Genomic DNA, 17461 nt, shown 5'->3' with positions numbered 1-17461 from the left:
AGGTAGGACTGTAGAACAACATGCCAGGTGAAACTGTAGAACAACATACCAGATGAGACTGATTCTGTAGAACAACATGCCAGGTAGGACTGTAGAAGAACATGCCAGGTGAGACAGATTCTGTAGAACAACATGCCAGGTGAGACTGTAGAACAACATGCCAGGTGAGACTGTAGAACAACATGCCAGGTGGGACTGATTCTGTAGAACAACATGCCAGGTGAGACTGTAGAACAACATGCCAGGTGAGACTGTAGAACAACATGCCAGGTGGGACTGATTCTGTAGAACAACATGCCAGGTGAGACTGATTCTGTAGAACAACATGCCAGATGGGACTGTAGAACAACATGCCAGGTAGGACTGATTCTGTAGAACAACATGCCAGGTGAGACTGTAGAACAACATGCCAGGTGGGACTGTAGAACAACATGCCAGGTGCGACTATAGAACAACATGCCAGATGAGACTGATTCTGTAGAACAACATGCCAGGTGACACTCTACAATAACTTGCCAGGTGAGACTGTTCTATAGAACAACACGCCAGGTGAGACTGTAGAACAACATGCCAGGTAGGACTGTAGAACAACATGCCAGGTGAGACTGATTCTGTAGAACAACATGCCAGGTGAGACTGTAGAACAACATGCCAGGTAGGACTGTAGAACAACATGCCAGGTGAGACTGTAGAACAACATGCCAGGTAGGACTGTAGAACAACATGCCATGTGAGACTGTAGAACAACATGCCAGGTGAGACAGATTCTGTAGAACAACATGCCAGGTGGGACTGTAGAACAACACGCCAGGTGAGACTGATTCTGTAGAACAACATGCCAGGTGAGACTGTAGAACAACATGCCAGGTGAGACTGTAGAACAACATGCCAGGTGAGACTGATTCTGTAGAACAACATGCCAGGTGAGACTGATTCTGTAGAACAACATGCCAGGTAGGACTGATTCTGTAGAACAATATGCCAGGTGGGACTGTAGAACAACATGCCAGGTGGGACTGTAGAACAATATGCCAGGTGAGACTGATTCTGTAGAACAACATGCCAGGTGAGACTGTAGAACAACATGCCAGGTGAGACTGTAGAACAACATGCCAGGTGAGACTGTAGAACAACATGCCAGGTGAGACTGTAGAACAACATGCAAGGTGAGACTGTAGAACAACATGCCAGCTAAGACTGTAGAACAACATGCCAGGTGAGACTGTAGAACAACATGCCAGGTGAGACTGTAGAACAACATGCCAGGTGAGACTGTAGAACAACATGCAAGGTGAGACTGTAGAACAACATGCCAGCTAAGACTGTAGAACAACATGCCAGGTGAGACTGTAGAACAACATGCCAGGTGAGACTGTAGAACAACATGCCAGGTGAGACTGATTCTGTAGAACAACATGCCAGGTAGGACTGTAGAACAACATGCCATGTAAGACTGTAGAACAACATGCCATGTGAGACTGTAGAAGAACATGCCAGGTGAGACAGATTCTGTAGAACAACATGCCAGGTGAGACTGTAGAACAACATGGCAGGTTAGACTGATTCTGTAGAACAACATGCCAGGTGGGACTGTAGAACAACACACCAGGTAAGACTGATTCTGTAGAACAACATGCCAGGTGAGACTGTAGAACAACACGCCAGGTGGGACTGTAGAACAACATGCCAGGTGGGACTGTAGAACAATATGCCAGGTGAGACTGTAGAACAATATGCCAGGTGAGACTGTAGAACAATATGCCAGGTGAGACTGATTCTGTAGAACAACATGCCAGGTGAGACTGTAGAACAACATGCCAGGTGAGACTGTAGAACAACATGCCAGGTGGGACCGTAGAACAACATGCCAGGTGGGACCGTAGAACAACATGCCAGGTGGGACCGTAGAACAACATGCCAGGTGAGACTGATTCTGTAGAACAACACGCCAGGTGGGACTGTAGAACAACATGCCAGGTGGGACTGTAGAACAATATGCCAGGTGAGACTGTAGAACAATATGCCAGGTGAGACTGTAGAACAATATGCCAGGTGAAACTGATTATGTAGAACAACATGCCAGGTGAGACAGTAGAACAACATGCCAGGTGAGACTGTAGAACAACATGCCAGGTAAAGACTGTAGAACAACATGCCAGGTGGGACTGTAGAACAACATGCCAGGTGGGACTGTAGAACAATATGCCAGGTGAGACTGTAGAACAATATGCCAGGTGAGACTGTAGAACAATATGCCAGGTGAGACTGATTCTGTAGAACAACATGCCAGGTGAGACTGTAGAACAACATGCCAGGTGAGACTGTAGAACAACATGCCAGGTGGGACCGTAGAACAACATGCCAGGTGGGACCGTAGAACAACATGCCAGGTGAGACTGATTCTGTAGAACAACACGCCAGGTGGGACTGTAGAACAACATGCCAGGTGGGACTGTAGAACAATATGCCAGGTGAGACTGTAGAACAATATGCCAGGTGAGACTGTAGAACAATATGCCAGGTGAAACTGATTATGTAGAACAACATGCCAGGTGAGACAGTAGAACAACATGCCAGGTGAGACTGTAGAACAACATGCCAGGTAAAGACTGTAGAACAACATGCCAGGTGGGACTGTAGAACAATATGCCAGGTGAGACTGTAGAACAATATGCCAGGTGAGACTGATTCTGTAGAACAACATGCCAGGTGAGACTGTAGAACAACATGCCAGGTGAGACTGTAGAACAACATGCCAGGTGGGACTGTAGAACAACATGCCAGGTAAGACTGATTCTGTAGAACAACATGCCAGGTGAGACTGATTCTGTAGAACAACATGCCAGGTGAGACTGATTCTGTAGAACAACATGCCAGGTGAGACTGTAGAACAACATGCCAGGTGAGACTGTAGAACAACATGCCAGGTGAGACAGTAGAACAACATGCCAGGTGAGACTGTAGAACAACATGCCAGGTGAGACTGTAGAACAACATGCCAGGTGAGACTGTAGAACAACATGCCAGGTAAGACTGTAGAACAACATGCCAGGTAAAACTGATTCTGTAGAGCAACATGCCAGGTGAGACTGTAGAACAACATGCCAGGTGAAACTGATTATGTAGAGCAACATGCCATGTGAGACTGTAGAACAACATGCCAGCTAAGACTGTAGAACAACATGCCAGGTGAGACAGTAGAACAACATGCCAGGTGAGACTGTAGAACAACATGCCAGGTAGAACTGTAGAACAACATGCCAGGTGCCCTGTAGAACAATATGCCAGGTAGAACTGTAGAACAACATGCCAGATGAGACTGTAGAACAACATGCCAGGTGAGACTGTAGAACAACATGCCAGGTAAGACTGTAGAACAACATGCCAGGTGAGACTGTAGAACAACATGCCAGGTGAGACTGTAGAACAACATGCCAGGTGAGACTGTAGAACAACATGCCAGGTAGAACTGTAGAACAACATGCCAGATGAGACTGTAGAACAACATGCCAGGTAATTCTCCTCCTATGAAACCTGTAGGAAGGACCTGTTGAAACTTGAAAGCACTGGCAAGCACAGCTTAATGTAGTTTATCCTAGGTCACTGTGATCACACAATCACATGAGCCGGTGCTATGGAAGCTGATGGTTGAGTAGGACATGTCCTGACCAGGGGAAATGTCGTCATGGAATATCCATGGCCCTAGTTGATAGAAACTAGTATAACTGACAGAGTTGGGGTTTCAAATGTATTTATAAAGCTCTTCGTACATCAGCTGATATCTCAAAGTGCTGTACAGAAACCCAGCCTAAAACCCCAAACAGCAAGCAATGTACTCCAAATATATGCAAAGTACTCCAGATATAACAAACTGACCCTAGCCCCCCCGACACATAAACTACTGCAGCATAAATACTGGAGGCTGAGACAGGAGGGGTCAAGAGACACTGTGGCCCCATCCGATTAATTAGCTGCTTCCTGGGGTCACGGTTACTGATATAACTATCTGTGTATTCAGGATGTGTGAGGTGCGGAGGGATCTGCTGGGGGTGCAGGCTGAGGATGGAAGTCTGGCGGTGCGTGTTGCCGAGGTGACGGAGGGGAACCGGCTGTTGAAACGGGAGTACGACTCCCTGCTGGAGCAGCACCATGATCTGGACCAGACCTTCAGAGAGGAGAAGCTCAGAGGTCAGGAAATGCTGGAGGAACTGGTCCGGAGGAAGCAGCACGCAGCCATCAGGATGAACAGCCGCAACGAGAGACGGGTCAGGTGAGATTAACCCTGACCCTGCTGGGGGTCAACGAGAGACGGGTCAGGTGAGATTAACCCTGACCCTGCTGGGGGTCAACGAGAGACTGGTCAGGTGAGATTAACCCTGACCCTGCTGGGGGTCAACGAGAGATGGGTCAGGTGAGATTAACCCTGACCCTGCTGGGGGTCAACGAGAGACGGGTCAGGTGAGATTAACCCTGACCCTGCTGGGGGTCAGCGAGAGACGGGTCAGGTGAGATTAACCCTGACCCTGCTGGGGGTCAACGAGAGACGGGTCAGGTGAGCTGCTTCCTGAGGTCAAACAGGGCCCTGAGTTTTTCCTGAAGAGTGCGGGGGGAATATGCATATCTCGAAGGCTGACCGTGTACAGACTTTTTATTTATTTTCCTGACCATTTCATCTCACCAAGAAAAACTCTGGGTCCTAATTAAAGCCTTCAGGTTATAACTAGTTAAAGGTTGTAGGTTATAACTAGTTAAAGGCTACAGGTTGTAACTAGTTAAAGGCTACAGGTTATACCTAGTTAAAGTCTGTACATTATAACTAGCAAAAGGCTACAGGTTATAACTAGTTAAAGTCTGTACATTATAACTAGCTAAAGGCTACAGGTTATAACTAGTTAAAGTCTGTACATTATAACTAGCTAAAGGCTACAGGTTATAACTAGTTAAAGTCTGTACATTATAACTAGTTAAAGGCTACAGGTTATAACTAGTTAACTACTTAAAGGCTGTAGGTTATAACTAGTTAAAGGCTACAGGTTATAACTAGTTAAAGGCTACAGGTTATAACTAGTTAAAGTATACAGGTTATAACTAGTTAAAGGCTGTAGGTTATAACTAGTTAAAGGCTGTAGGTTATAACTAGTTAAAGGCTGTAGGTTATAACTAGTTAAAGGCTACAGGTTATAACTAGTTAAAGTATACAGGTTATAACTAGTTAAAGGCTACAGGTTATAACTAGTTAACTAGTTAAAGTATACAGGTTATACCTAGTTAAAGGCTACAGGTTATAACTAGTTAACTAGTTAAAGGCTACAGGTTATAACTAGTTAAAGGCTACAGGTTATAACTAGTTAAAGGCTACAGGTTATAACTAGTTAAAGTATACAGGTTATAACTAGTTAAAGGCTACAGGTTATAACTAGTTAACTAGTTAAAGTATACAGGTTATACCTAGTTAAAGGCTACAGGTTATAACTAGTTAACTAGTTAAAGGCTGTAGGTTATAACTAGTTAAAGGTTACAGGTTATAACTAGTTAAAGGCTGTAGGTTATAACTAGTTAAAGGCTACAGGTTATAACTAGTTAAAGGCTACAGGTTATAACTAGTTAAAGGCTACAGGTTATAACTAGTTAAAGACTGTAGGTTATAACTAGTTAAAGGCTAAAGGTTATAACTAGTTAAAGGCTACAGGTTATAACTAGTTAAAGACTGTAGGTTATAACTAGTTAAAGGCTACAGGTTATAACTAGTTAAAGGCTACAGGTTATAACTAGTTAAAGGCTACAGGTTATAACTAGTTAACTAGTTAAAGGCTGTAGGTTATAACTAGTTAAAGGCTACAGGTTATAGCTAGTTAAAGGCTACAGGTTATAGCTAGTTAAAGGCTACAGGTTATAGCTAGTTAAAGGCTACAGGTTATAGCTAGTTAAAGGCTACAGGTTATAACTAGTTAAAGGCTACAGGTTATAACTAGTTAACTAGTTAAAGGCTACAGGTTATAACTAGTTAACTAGTTAAAGGCTGTTGGTTATAACTAGTTAAAGGCTGTAGGTTATAACTAGTTAAAGGCTACAGGTTATAACTAGTTAAAGGCTACAGGTTATAACTAGTTAAAGGCTACAGGTTATAACTAGTTAAAGGCTACAGGTTATAACTAGTTAAAGGCTACAGGTTATAACTAGTTAACTAGTTAAAGGCTGTAGGTTATAACTAGTTAAAGGCTACAGGTTATAACTAGTTAAAGGCTACAGGTTATAACTAGTTAACTAGTTAAAGGCTGTAGGTTATAACTAGTTAAAGGCTACAGGTTATAACTAGTTAAAGGCTACAGGTTATAACTAGTTAAAGGCTACAGGTTATAACTAGTTAAAGGCTACAGGTTATAACTAGTTAAAGGCTACAGGTTATAACTAGTTAAAGGCTACAGGTTATAACTAGTTAACTAGTTAAAGGCTGTAGGTTATAACTAGTTAAAGGCTACAGGTTATAACTAATTAAAGGCTGTAGGTTATAACTAGTTAAAGACTGTAGGTTATAACTAGTTAAAGGCTACAGGTTATAACTAGTTAAAGGCTACAGGTTATAACTAGTTAACTAGTTAAAGTCTACAGGTTATAACTAGTTAACTAGTTAAAGTCTACAGGTTATAACTAGTTAAAGGCTACAGGTTATAACTAGTTAAAGGCTACAGGTTATAACTAGTTAACTAGTTAAAGTCTACAGGTTATAACTAGTTAAAGTATACAGGTTATAACTAGTTAAAGGCTACAGGTTATAACTAGTTAAAGGCTACAGGTTATAACTAGTTAAACTATAGTTATAACTAGTTAAAGTATACAGGTTATAACTAGTTAAAGGCTACAGGTTATAACTAGTTAACTAGTTAAAGGCTGTAGGTTATAACTAGTTAAAACTAGTTATAACTAGTTAAAGGCTACAGGTTATAACTAGTTAAAGGCTACAGGTTATAACTAGTTAAAGGCTACAGGTTATAACTAGTTAAAGGCTATAGGTTATAACTAGTTAAAGTATACAGGTTATAACTAGTTAAAGGCTACAGGTTATAACTAGTTAACTAGTTAAAGGCTGTAGGTTATAACTAGTTAAAGGCTACAGGTTATAACTAGTTAAAGGCTACAGGTTATAACTAGTTAAAGGCTACAGGTTATAACTAGTTAAAGGCTACAGGTTATAACTAGTTAAAGGCTACAGGTTATACCTAGTTAAAGGCTACAGGTTATAACTAGTTAACTAGTTAAAGTCTATAGGTTATAACTAGTTAAAGTATACAGGTTATAACTAGTTAAAGGCTACAGGTTATAACTAGTTAAACTACAGGTTATAACTAGTTAAAGGCTGTAGGGTTAGGTTATAACTAGTTAAAGGCTACAGGTTATAACTAGTTAACTAGTTAAAGGCTGTAGGTTATAACTAGTTAAAGGCTACAGGTTATAACTAGTTAAAGGCTACAGGTTATAACTAGTTAAAGGCTACAGGTTATAACTAGTTAAAGGCTACAGGTTATACCTTGACCTCCTCAAGTCACGTGCAGGAAAAACTCCAGGCCCTATGAATCATTAATGAATGTAGTCAGAGTGAGTTGTATCTGTAATGATGTTGTCATTCATTTCAACTGTCAACTCCACAGAGCCAGAGAGGCAAGTCTTCAGAAGGAACTGGAGACCGCCGGGAAGGTGAAGGTGACCATTGACGTGTAAGTAACTAGATGATATAGCCTACGTCAATGTGTAAGTAACTAGATGATATAGCCTACGTCGTTGTGTAAGTAACTAGATGATATAGCCTACGTCGATGTGTAAGTAACTAGATTTTATAGTCCCATTGATGTGTAAGTAACTAGATGATATAGCCTACGTCGATGTGTAAGTAACTAGATTATATAGCCTACGTCGATGTGTAAGTAACTAGATGATATAGCCTACGTCGATGTGTAAGTAACTAGATGATATAGCCTACGTCGATGTGTAAGTAACTAGATTATATAGTCCCATTGATGTGTAAGTAACTAGATGATATAGCCTACGTCGATGTGTAAGTAACTAGATTTTATAGTCCCATTGATGTGTAAGTAACTAGATGATATAGCCTACGTCGATGTGAAAGTAACTAGATTATATAGCCTACGTCGATGTGTAAGTAACTAGATTATATAGCCTACGTCGATGTGTAAGTAACTAGATTATATAGCCTACGTCGATGTGTAAGTAACTAGATTATATAGCCTACGTCGATGTGTAAGTAACTAGATTTTATAGTCCCATTGATGTTTAAATAGCTCTCACTAGATTGAGAATAGGTTAAAGTTTTCCCTTTTGTATTGTAGTAGCTCATGTCCAGAGTGCCACACAAAGCTAAAGGATAATGAAGTGTTGTGCTGTTTCCTTTCCAGCGGGTCGGTCAGTGCCCCGGCCTCCAGAGAAGCCTCCCCTAAGAGTGATCTGGCTGAGAGACGGACCACTAGACTGTTCAGGTAGAGAAAGGCTGAGACGGACCACTAGAATGTTCTGGTAGAGGAAGGCTGAGACGGACCACTAGAATGTTCTGAGAGACGTACCACTAGAATGTTCTGGTAGAGGAAGGCTGAGAGACGGACCACTAGAATGTTCTGGTAGAGGAAGGCTGAGGGATGGACCTCTAGAATGTTCTGGTAGAGGAAGGCTGAGAGACGGACCTCTAGAATGTTCTGGTAGAGGAAGGCTGAGACGGACCACTAGAATGTTCTGGCAGAGGAAGGCTGAGAGACGGACCTCTAGAATGTTCTGGTAGAGAAAGGCTGAGACGGACCACTAGAATGTTCTGGTAGAGGAAGGCTGAGAGACGGACCTCTAGAATGTTCTGGTAGAGGAAGGCTGAGGGACGGACCTCTAGAATGTTCCGGTAGAGGAAGGCTGAGAGACGGACCTCTAGAATGTTCTAGTAGAGGAAGGCTGAGACGGACCACTAGAATGTTCTGGTAGAGGAAGGCTGAGACGGACCACTAGAATGTTCTGGTAGAGGAAGGCTGAGAGACGGACCTCTAGAATGTTCTGGTAGAGGAAGGCTGAGACAGACCACTAGACTGTTCAGGTAGAGGAAGGCTGAGACGGACCACTAGAATGTTCTGGTAGAGGAAGGCTGAGAGACGGACCTCTAGAATGTTCTGGTAGAGGAAGGCTGAGAGACGGACCACTAGAATGTTCTGGTAGAGGAAGGCTGAGACGGACCACTAGAATGTTCTGAGAGACGGACAACTAGACTGTTCAGGTAGAGGAAGGCTGAGAGACGGACCACTAGAATGTTCTGGTAGAGGAAGGCTGAGAGACGGACCTCTAGAATGTTTTGGTAGAGGAAGGCTGAGAGACGGACCTCTAGAATGTTCTGGTAGAGGAAGGCTGAGACGGACCTCTAGAATGTTCTGGTAGAGGAAGGCTGAGACGGACCTCTAGAATGTTCTGGTAGAGGAAGGCTGAGAGGGACCTCTAGAATGTTCTGGTAGAGGAAGGCTGAGACGGAGCTCTAGAATGTTCTGAGAGACGGACAACTAGACTGTTCAGGTAGAGGAAAGCTGAGACGGACCTCTAGAATGTTCTGAGAGACGGACCACTAGAATGTTCAGGTAGAGGAAGGCTGAGACGGACCTCTAGAATGTTCTGGTAGAGGAAGGCTGAGACGGACCTCTAGAATGTTCTGGTAGAGGAAAGCTGAGAGACGGACCACTAGAATGTTCAGGTAGAGGAAGGCTGAGAGATGGACAACTAGAATGTTCTGAGAGACGGACCACTAGAATGTTCTGAGAGACGGACCACTAGAATGTTCTGAGAGATGGACCACTAGAATGTTCTGGTAGAGGAAGGCTGAGAGACGGACCACTAGAATGTTCTGAGAAAAAGACCACTAGAATGTTCTGGTAGAGGAAGGCTGAGAGATGGACCACTAGAATGTTCTGGCAGAGGAAGAAATGACAGAAATCACTCAAAGTTCAGATGGCATTTCAAGGCCTTCCTTCCCATGGAAGAAAAAACAAGATTCTTGTTGGAAGTCATTGTCGGTGTATAGCGTTTTCACATTCTACCCCAAAGCAACTTTAGTGTGATGTTCTAATGGTGAAATTTTTATTCTATTTTTTATTCTATTTTTTAAATGTAAAAATGATTATATACATTAAAAAAAATATTACACTGCATGATTAGTTCTAAAGGGATCTTCAGTTGCTCGGATCTTCATTTGATCACTCTTTTGTTGCTGAGATTTTTCCTGCACAGGAAATGCAAGCTTGTAGTGTATTTGAGTTTTAACAGTCGGTCATTTCAAACTTGATTTGTCCAAACGAAAAATAGATCAACCCCTACAGAAATGTTGATTAATTATAATCCAATAATCACATTTCCTATTGCTGCAGTATTATTTTCCTGCTGTAGCAAACTGGCTCAAATTAAGATCCTACATCTGTAACATCACAATGCCTACTACATCACAATGCTTACTACATCACACTGCTTACTACATCACACTGCTTACTACATCACAATGCTTACTACATCACAATGCCTACTACATCACAATGCCTACTACATCACAATGCTTACTACATCACAATGCCTACTACATCACAATGCCTACTACATCACAATGCCTACTACATCACAATGCTTACTACATCACAATGCTTACTACATCACATGACTACTACATCACAATGCCTACTACATCACAATGCCTACTACATCACAATGCCTACTACATCACAATGCTTACTACATCACAATGCTTACTACATCACACTGCTTACTACATCACAATGCTTACTACATCACAATGCCTACTACATCACAATGCCTACTACATCACAATGCTTACTACATCACAATGCCTACTACATCACAATGCCTACTACATCACAATGCCTACTACATCACAATGCTTACTACATCACAATGCCTACTACATCACAATGACTACTACATCACAATGCCTACTACATCACAATGCCTACTACATCACAATGCCTACTACATCACAATGCTTACTACATCACAATGCCTACTACATCACAATGCCTACTACATCACAATGCCTACTACACCACAATGCCTACTACACCACAATGCCTACTACATCACAATCACAGTGCCTACTACATCACAATGCCTACTACATCACAATGCCTACTACATCACAATGCCTACTACATCACAATGCCTACTACACCACAATGCTTACTACATCACAATGCCTACTACATCACAATGCTTACTACATCACAATGCTTACTACATCACAATGCCTACTACAGCACAATGCCTACTACATCACAATGCCTACTACATCACAATGCCTACTACATCACAATGCCTACTACACCACAATGCTTACTACATCACAATGCCTACTACAGCACAATGCCTACTACAGCACAATGCCTACTACATCACAATGCTTACTACATCTAAATTGATTAAACCATTCCTTCAAGTGTGTTTTAAACATTCTAAAAACATCACTTTTTTCCCCCTAGGTCAGCCTCAGTAACATCCCCTCCCAGGATTCTAGATTCCATCAAAGAGCTTTTTGAGTGAGTTACATAGGCAGAATAATATGAATGGTCTGTGGTTACATAGGCAGAATAATATGAATGTTCTATGGTTACATAGGCAGAATAATATGAATGTTCTGTGGTTCTATGGTTACATAGGCAGAATAATATGAATGGTCTGTGGTTACATAGGCAGAATAATATGAATGTTCTGTGGTTACATAGGCAGAATAATATGAATGTTCTATGGTTACATAGGCAGAATAATATGAATGGTCTGTGGTTACATAGGCAGAATAATATGAATGTTCTGTGGTTCTATGGTTACATAGGCAGAATAATATGAATGTTCTATGGTTCTATGGTTACATAGGCAGAATAATATGAATGGTCTGTGGTTACATGGGCAGAATAATATGAATGTTCTGTGGTTCTATGGTTACATAGGCAGAATAATATGAATGGTCTGTGGTTACATAGGCAGAATAATATGAATGTTCTGTGGTTACATAGGCAGAATAATATGAATGGTCTGTGGTTACATGGGCAGAATAATATGAATGTTCTGTGGTTCTATGGTTACAGAGACAGAATAATATGAATGTTCTGTGGTTACATAGACAGAATAATATGAGTGTTAAGTTTTTCCTCATAATGAAATGAGTAACAGGTAATATATAGATATTTGTCTCTTTGCTTCACTTAGTCCAGACATTAGTCTGCTAATATTAGCTCTCACTGAGCTCAATCACAAAGAAACCATTTCTCCCACTCATGAACATTCATGATTAATTCTTCCCTAACCCTTCTTCATACTAGGTTAGTGACGCATAGTGACACATCAGCCATTTCTGCTGTCATGGTCACCCGACCGGCAGTCATACACTCATCAACTACTCCACTTTATTCACGTGCTTCTCCTTTTCCAGCAGCCTTGCTGATTTACGCCAGCAAACATTACATCTCCGTTTGCTCACATTTTACAGGCCAGATGGCAGATATATATATAGACACATAATCTGCACATTTTACAGGCCAGATGGCAGATATATATATATAGACACATTATCTGCACATTTTACAGGCCAGATGGCAGATATATATATAGACACATTATCTGCACATTTTACAGGCCAGATGGCAGATATATATATAGACACATTATCTGCACATTTTACAGGCCAGATGGCAGATATATATATAGACACATTATCTGCACATTTTACAGGCCAGATGGCAGATATATATATAGACACATTATCTGCATATTTTACAGGCCAGATGGCAGATATATATATAGACACATTATCTGCACATTTTACAGGCCAGATGGCAGATATATATAGACACATTATCTGCACATTTTACAGGCCAGATGGCAGATATATATAGACACATAATCTGCACATTTTACAGGCCAGATGGCAGATATATATAGACACATTATCTGCACATTTTACAGGCCAGATGGCAGATATATATAGACACATTATCTGCATATTTTACAGGCCAGATGGCAGATATATATAGACACATAATCTGCACATTTTACAGGCCAGATGGCAGATATATATAGACACATAATCTGCACATTTTACAGGCCAGATGGCAGATATATATAGACACATTATCTGCACATTTTACAGGCCAGATGGCAGATATATATAGACACATTATCTGCATATTTTACAGGCCAGATGGCAGATATATATAGACACATAATCTGCACATTTTACAGGCCAGATGGCAGATATATATAGACACATAATCTGCACATTTCTTAGTATCATCATATAGTATGTCTATAACCCACAGTTCTGGGGTGTGTCTCATACTGTTATATTTCAGACAGACACTGGTAGACAGACAGACAGACAGACAGACAGACAGACAGACAGACAGACAGACAGACAGACAGACAGACAGACAGACAGACAGACAGACAGACAGACAGACAGACAGACAGACAGACAGACAGACAGACAGACAGACAGACAGACAGACAGACAGACAGACAGGTAGACAGACACATACAGACACAGGTAGACAGACGCAGACAGACAGACACATACAGACACAGGTAGACAGACAGGTAGACAGACGCAGACAGACAGGTAGACAGACACATACAGACACAGGTAGACAGACAGGTAGACAGACAGACACAGGTAGACAGACAGGTAGACAGACGCAGACAGACAGGTAGACAGACGCAGACAGTTAGACAGACAGACAGACAGACAGATAGAGACATACACTGGTAGACAGACGCAGACAGACAGTTAGACAGACAGGCAGGCAGACAGGTAGACAGACGCAGACAGACACTAGTAGACAGGTAGACAGACGCAGACAGACACTAGTAGACAGACAGGTAGACAGGTAGACAGACGCATACAGACAGACGCAGACAGACACTGGTAGACAGACAGGTAGACAGACAGACAGATGCAGACAGACAGACAGACAGACAGACAGACAGACAGACAGACAGACAGACAGACAGACAGACAGACAGACAGACAGACAGACAGGCAGACAGGCAGGCAGGCTGGCAGGCAGGCAGGCTGGCAGACAGACAGACAGACAGACAGACAGACAGACAGACAGACAGACAGACAGACAGACAGACAGACAGACAGACAGACAGACAGACAGACAGACAGACAGACAGACAGACAGACAGACAGACCTTGTCCATCTCTGAAGGCTGAAATATACTTCACTTTGTTTAGAGCCAGGGGTTCACCATGATATTTTATCAGGAAAAACCCTGGTCCTAGTTACTGTACATCTAGAAAGATTGTAACTGGGAAAAATGTAGGGCCTATGTCCTACAAGAGTCTTGACTTGGACTGATATCCATTCCGGTACTAATTTTGGGTACCGTTTTATATTTATACGTTTTATATAATATCCTACAAGAGGTGCAGGAGCTCCACAATACTTTAGAGATAATATCCTACAAGAGGTACAGGAGCTCCACAATACTTTAGAGATAATATCCTACAAGAGGTACAGGAGCTCCACAATACTTTAGAGATAATATCCTACAAGAGGTACAGGAGATCAAGCAGTAGAACATTTGAGGTTCCGGTACTCAGCTCCGGTGAACTCCTGCCCAAGTCGAGTATAGGGCGCAGATTGTATCCTGGTAGGGCCTCTCGGTCAGGAAAAACTCCTGGCGTTAACTGAGTTCTGTTATGTTGTGTTTCTTAGTAGAAAGAAGCGTCGGGGGAACTCGCTGTGTCTGAGTATGGAGGAGGAGCTGTATGTTCCTGTAGGGATCTGTCTGGCTGCCAGGGTCCCTGTTAGGGCTCTGCATGTCCTGGTAAGACATAAACCTTAACCCTGCATGTCCTCTCTGTCTCTCTCTCTCCCTCGCTCTCTCTCTCTGTGTCTCTGTCTCTATCTGTGTATCTCTATCTCTCTCTCTCTCTCTCTCTCTCTCGCTCTCTCTCTCTGTGTATCTCTCTCTCTCTCTCTGTGTATCTCTGTCTCTCTCTCTCTCTCTCTCTCTCTCTGTGTATCTCTGTCTCTGTATCTCTCTCTCTCTGTATCTCTGTATCTCTGTATCTGATAATGTATCAGGCCAGGCATATAGACAATATGCTGTGATAATGTATCAGGCCAGGCATATAGACAATATGCTGTGATAATGTATCAGGCCAGGCATATAGACAATATGCTGTGATAATGTATCAGGCCAGGCATATAGACAATATGCTGTGATAATGTATCAGGCCAGGCATATAGACAATATGCTGTGATAATGTATCAGGCCAGGCATATAGACAATATGCTGTGATAATGTATCAGGCCAGGCATATAGACAATATGCTGTGATAATGTATCAGGCCAGGCATATAGACAATATGCTGTGATAATGTATCAGGCCAGGCATATAGACAATATGCTGTGATAATGTATCAGGCCAGGCATATAGACAATATGCTGTGATAATGTATCAGGCCAGGCATATAGACAATAGTTTATCATTCTACCATCTATACTGCTGTGAATGGTGATTACTGTTCTAGTTTATCATTCTACCATCTATACTGCTGTGAATGGTGATTACTGTTCTAGTTTATCATTCTACCATCTATACTGCTGTGAATGGTGATTACTGTTCTAGTTTATCATTCTACCATCTATACTGCTGTGAATGGTGATTACTGTTCTAGTTTATCATTCTACCATCTATACTGCTGTGAATGGTGATCACTGTTCTAGTTTATCATTCTACCATCTATACTGCGGTGAATTATCTCGTCAATAACCAAAAATATTGTATTTTCTGCCGGTGTACAAAAAAAAAAAAAGTAAAAGACACAACAACAACAACAACAACAAAAACTGCTTATATCGTTACCATGACCTTTAACCTTAACCTTGAAGGGATCTGTCTCGCTGCCAGACACCGGTGATTCACTGGTGATTCAACGGCCGCCTGTCATTTACCTAATTTCTTACCCCTACAGATGTAGGGTATTAATTTGAGACAGTTTTTGCTACAGCAAGAAAACCACATCAGGACTGACGCATATCAGTCCATTGTAATCAGGGCAGGGCCACATTAGGAACTATTCAGGCCTTTGTTATTACCATGTAAATGGAGGTGGTGGAAGGATACAGGAAGCCCCTGGTGAGTGGTTAGCCTTTCCTGATGTTATTACCATGTAAATGGAGGTGGTGGAAGGATACAGGAAGCCCCTGGTGAGTGGTTAGCCTCTCCTGATGTTATTACCATGTAAATGGAGGTGGTGGAAGGATACAGGAAGCCCCTGGTGAGTGGTTAGCCTTTCCTGATGTTATTACCATGTAAATGGAGGTGGTGGAAGGATACAGGAAGCCCCTGGTGAGTGGTTAGCCTTTCCTGATGTTATTACCATGTAAATGGAGGTGGTGGAAGGATACAGGAAGCCCCTGGTGAGTGGTTAGCCTTTCCTGATGTTATTACCATGTAAATGGAGGTGGTGGAAGGATACAGGAAGCCCCTGGTGAGTGGTTAGCCTTTCCTGATGTTATTACCATGTAAATGGAGGTGGTGGAAGGATACAGGAAGCCCCTGGTGAGTGGTTAGCCTTTCCTGATCCGTGCTCTCTGAGAGGACAGAGTTCCTCTGTGTGTTCTGAACAGACTCCTCTCTGTCACACACAGCATCTCTGTTACTGGGACTCTCTGTCACTACTCAGGGACATTTTCATTTGAATGGCCAAGCCCACGCAACCGCAGAGGAACTAGCATGATCCGCTAGCCCAAGGAAGGTGCCCTCTGCTTCCTGCCTCCTCCCACCCTACCACTTCCATTATTTGGAGAAGTGTCATATAGTCAGTGTGATCTGCATTAACTCTTGTGCTGTGGCTGTCTGCTCATTCTCCATTAGATTTAAATGTCACTCTCCAGGTATATCGTTTGGTGTGGCTCCCTCAGGAAATAGGGGCCTATTTTAACGGTCTCCAGACAATATCACAGTTACCACGGTTGATTTGTGAAGACTGCCTGTTATCTGGATAATAATAATATAATAATAATAATATAATAATAATATATGCCATTTAGCAGACGCTTTTATCCAAAGCGACTTACAGTCATGTGTGCATACATTCTACGTATGGGTGGTCCCGGGAATCGAACCCACTACCCTGGCGTTACAAGCGCCATGCTCTACCAACTGAGCTACAGAAGGATGTTCACCTATCGGATAGGATTAAATACATAAACATTTTATGAATAGAACAGACTAATAATTGACTTGAATGGGGAACTCCTGTTCTATTCATTATATTTCTAATGCATTTTAAATCCTTATCCAATGCTGTATATGGGGCCAGACCACATACAGGAAGTATATGTGATTTTCTGTTGTTGTTTATGTTTGAGTCACTCACTTTGATTTTAAGAAGATAGTAGTTTATATCTACAGC

The 17461-nt window shown here is 42.0% G+C and overlaps 1 protein-coding gene across 1 annotated transcript in view; it reads left to right on the top strand.

The window, feature by feature from the left end:
* Positions 1 to 17461, top strand: part of LOC124004975 (protein Atg16l2-like) — a 55432-nt gene that overhangs the window by 7391 nt on the left and 30580 nt on the right. The window contains exons 5-9 of the mRNA XM_046313777.1: positions 4019 to 4270; positions 7647 to 7712; positions 8409 to 8489; positions 11514 to 11570; positions 14751 to 14862. Coding sequence (XP_046169733.1) covers positions 4019 to 4270; positions 7647 to 7712; positions 8409 to 8489; positions 11514 to 11570; positions 14751 to 14862 — 568 coding nt within the window. The remainder of the gene's footprint in view (positions 1 to 4018; positions 4271 to 7646; positions 7713 to 8408; positions 8490 to 11513; positions 11571 to 14750; positions 14863 to 17461) is intronic.

The sequence above is a fragment of the Oncorhynchus gorbuscha genome, linkage group LG19, assembly GCF_021184085.1.
Source record: "Oncorhynchus gorbuscha isolate QuinsamMale2020 ecotype Even-year linkage group LG19, OgorEven_v1.0, whole genome shotgun sequence".
NCBI lineage: Eukaryota > Metazoa > Chordata > Actinopteri > Salmoniformes > Salmonidae > Oncorhynchus > Oncorhynchus gorbuscha.
Note: the sequence above shows the minus strand (reverse complement) of the source record. Positions and strands in the feature narration are given on the sequence as shown.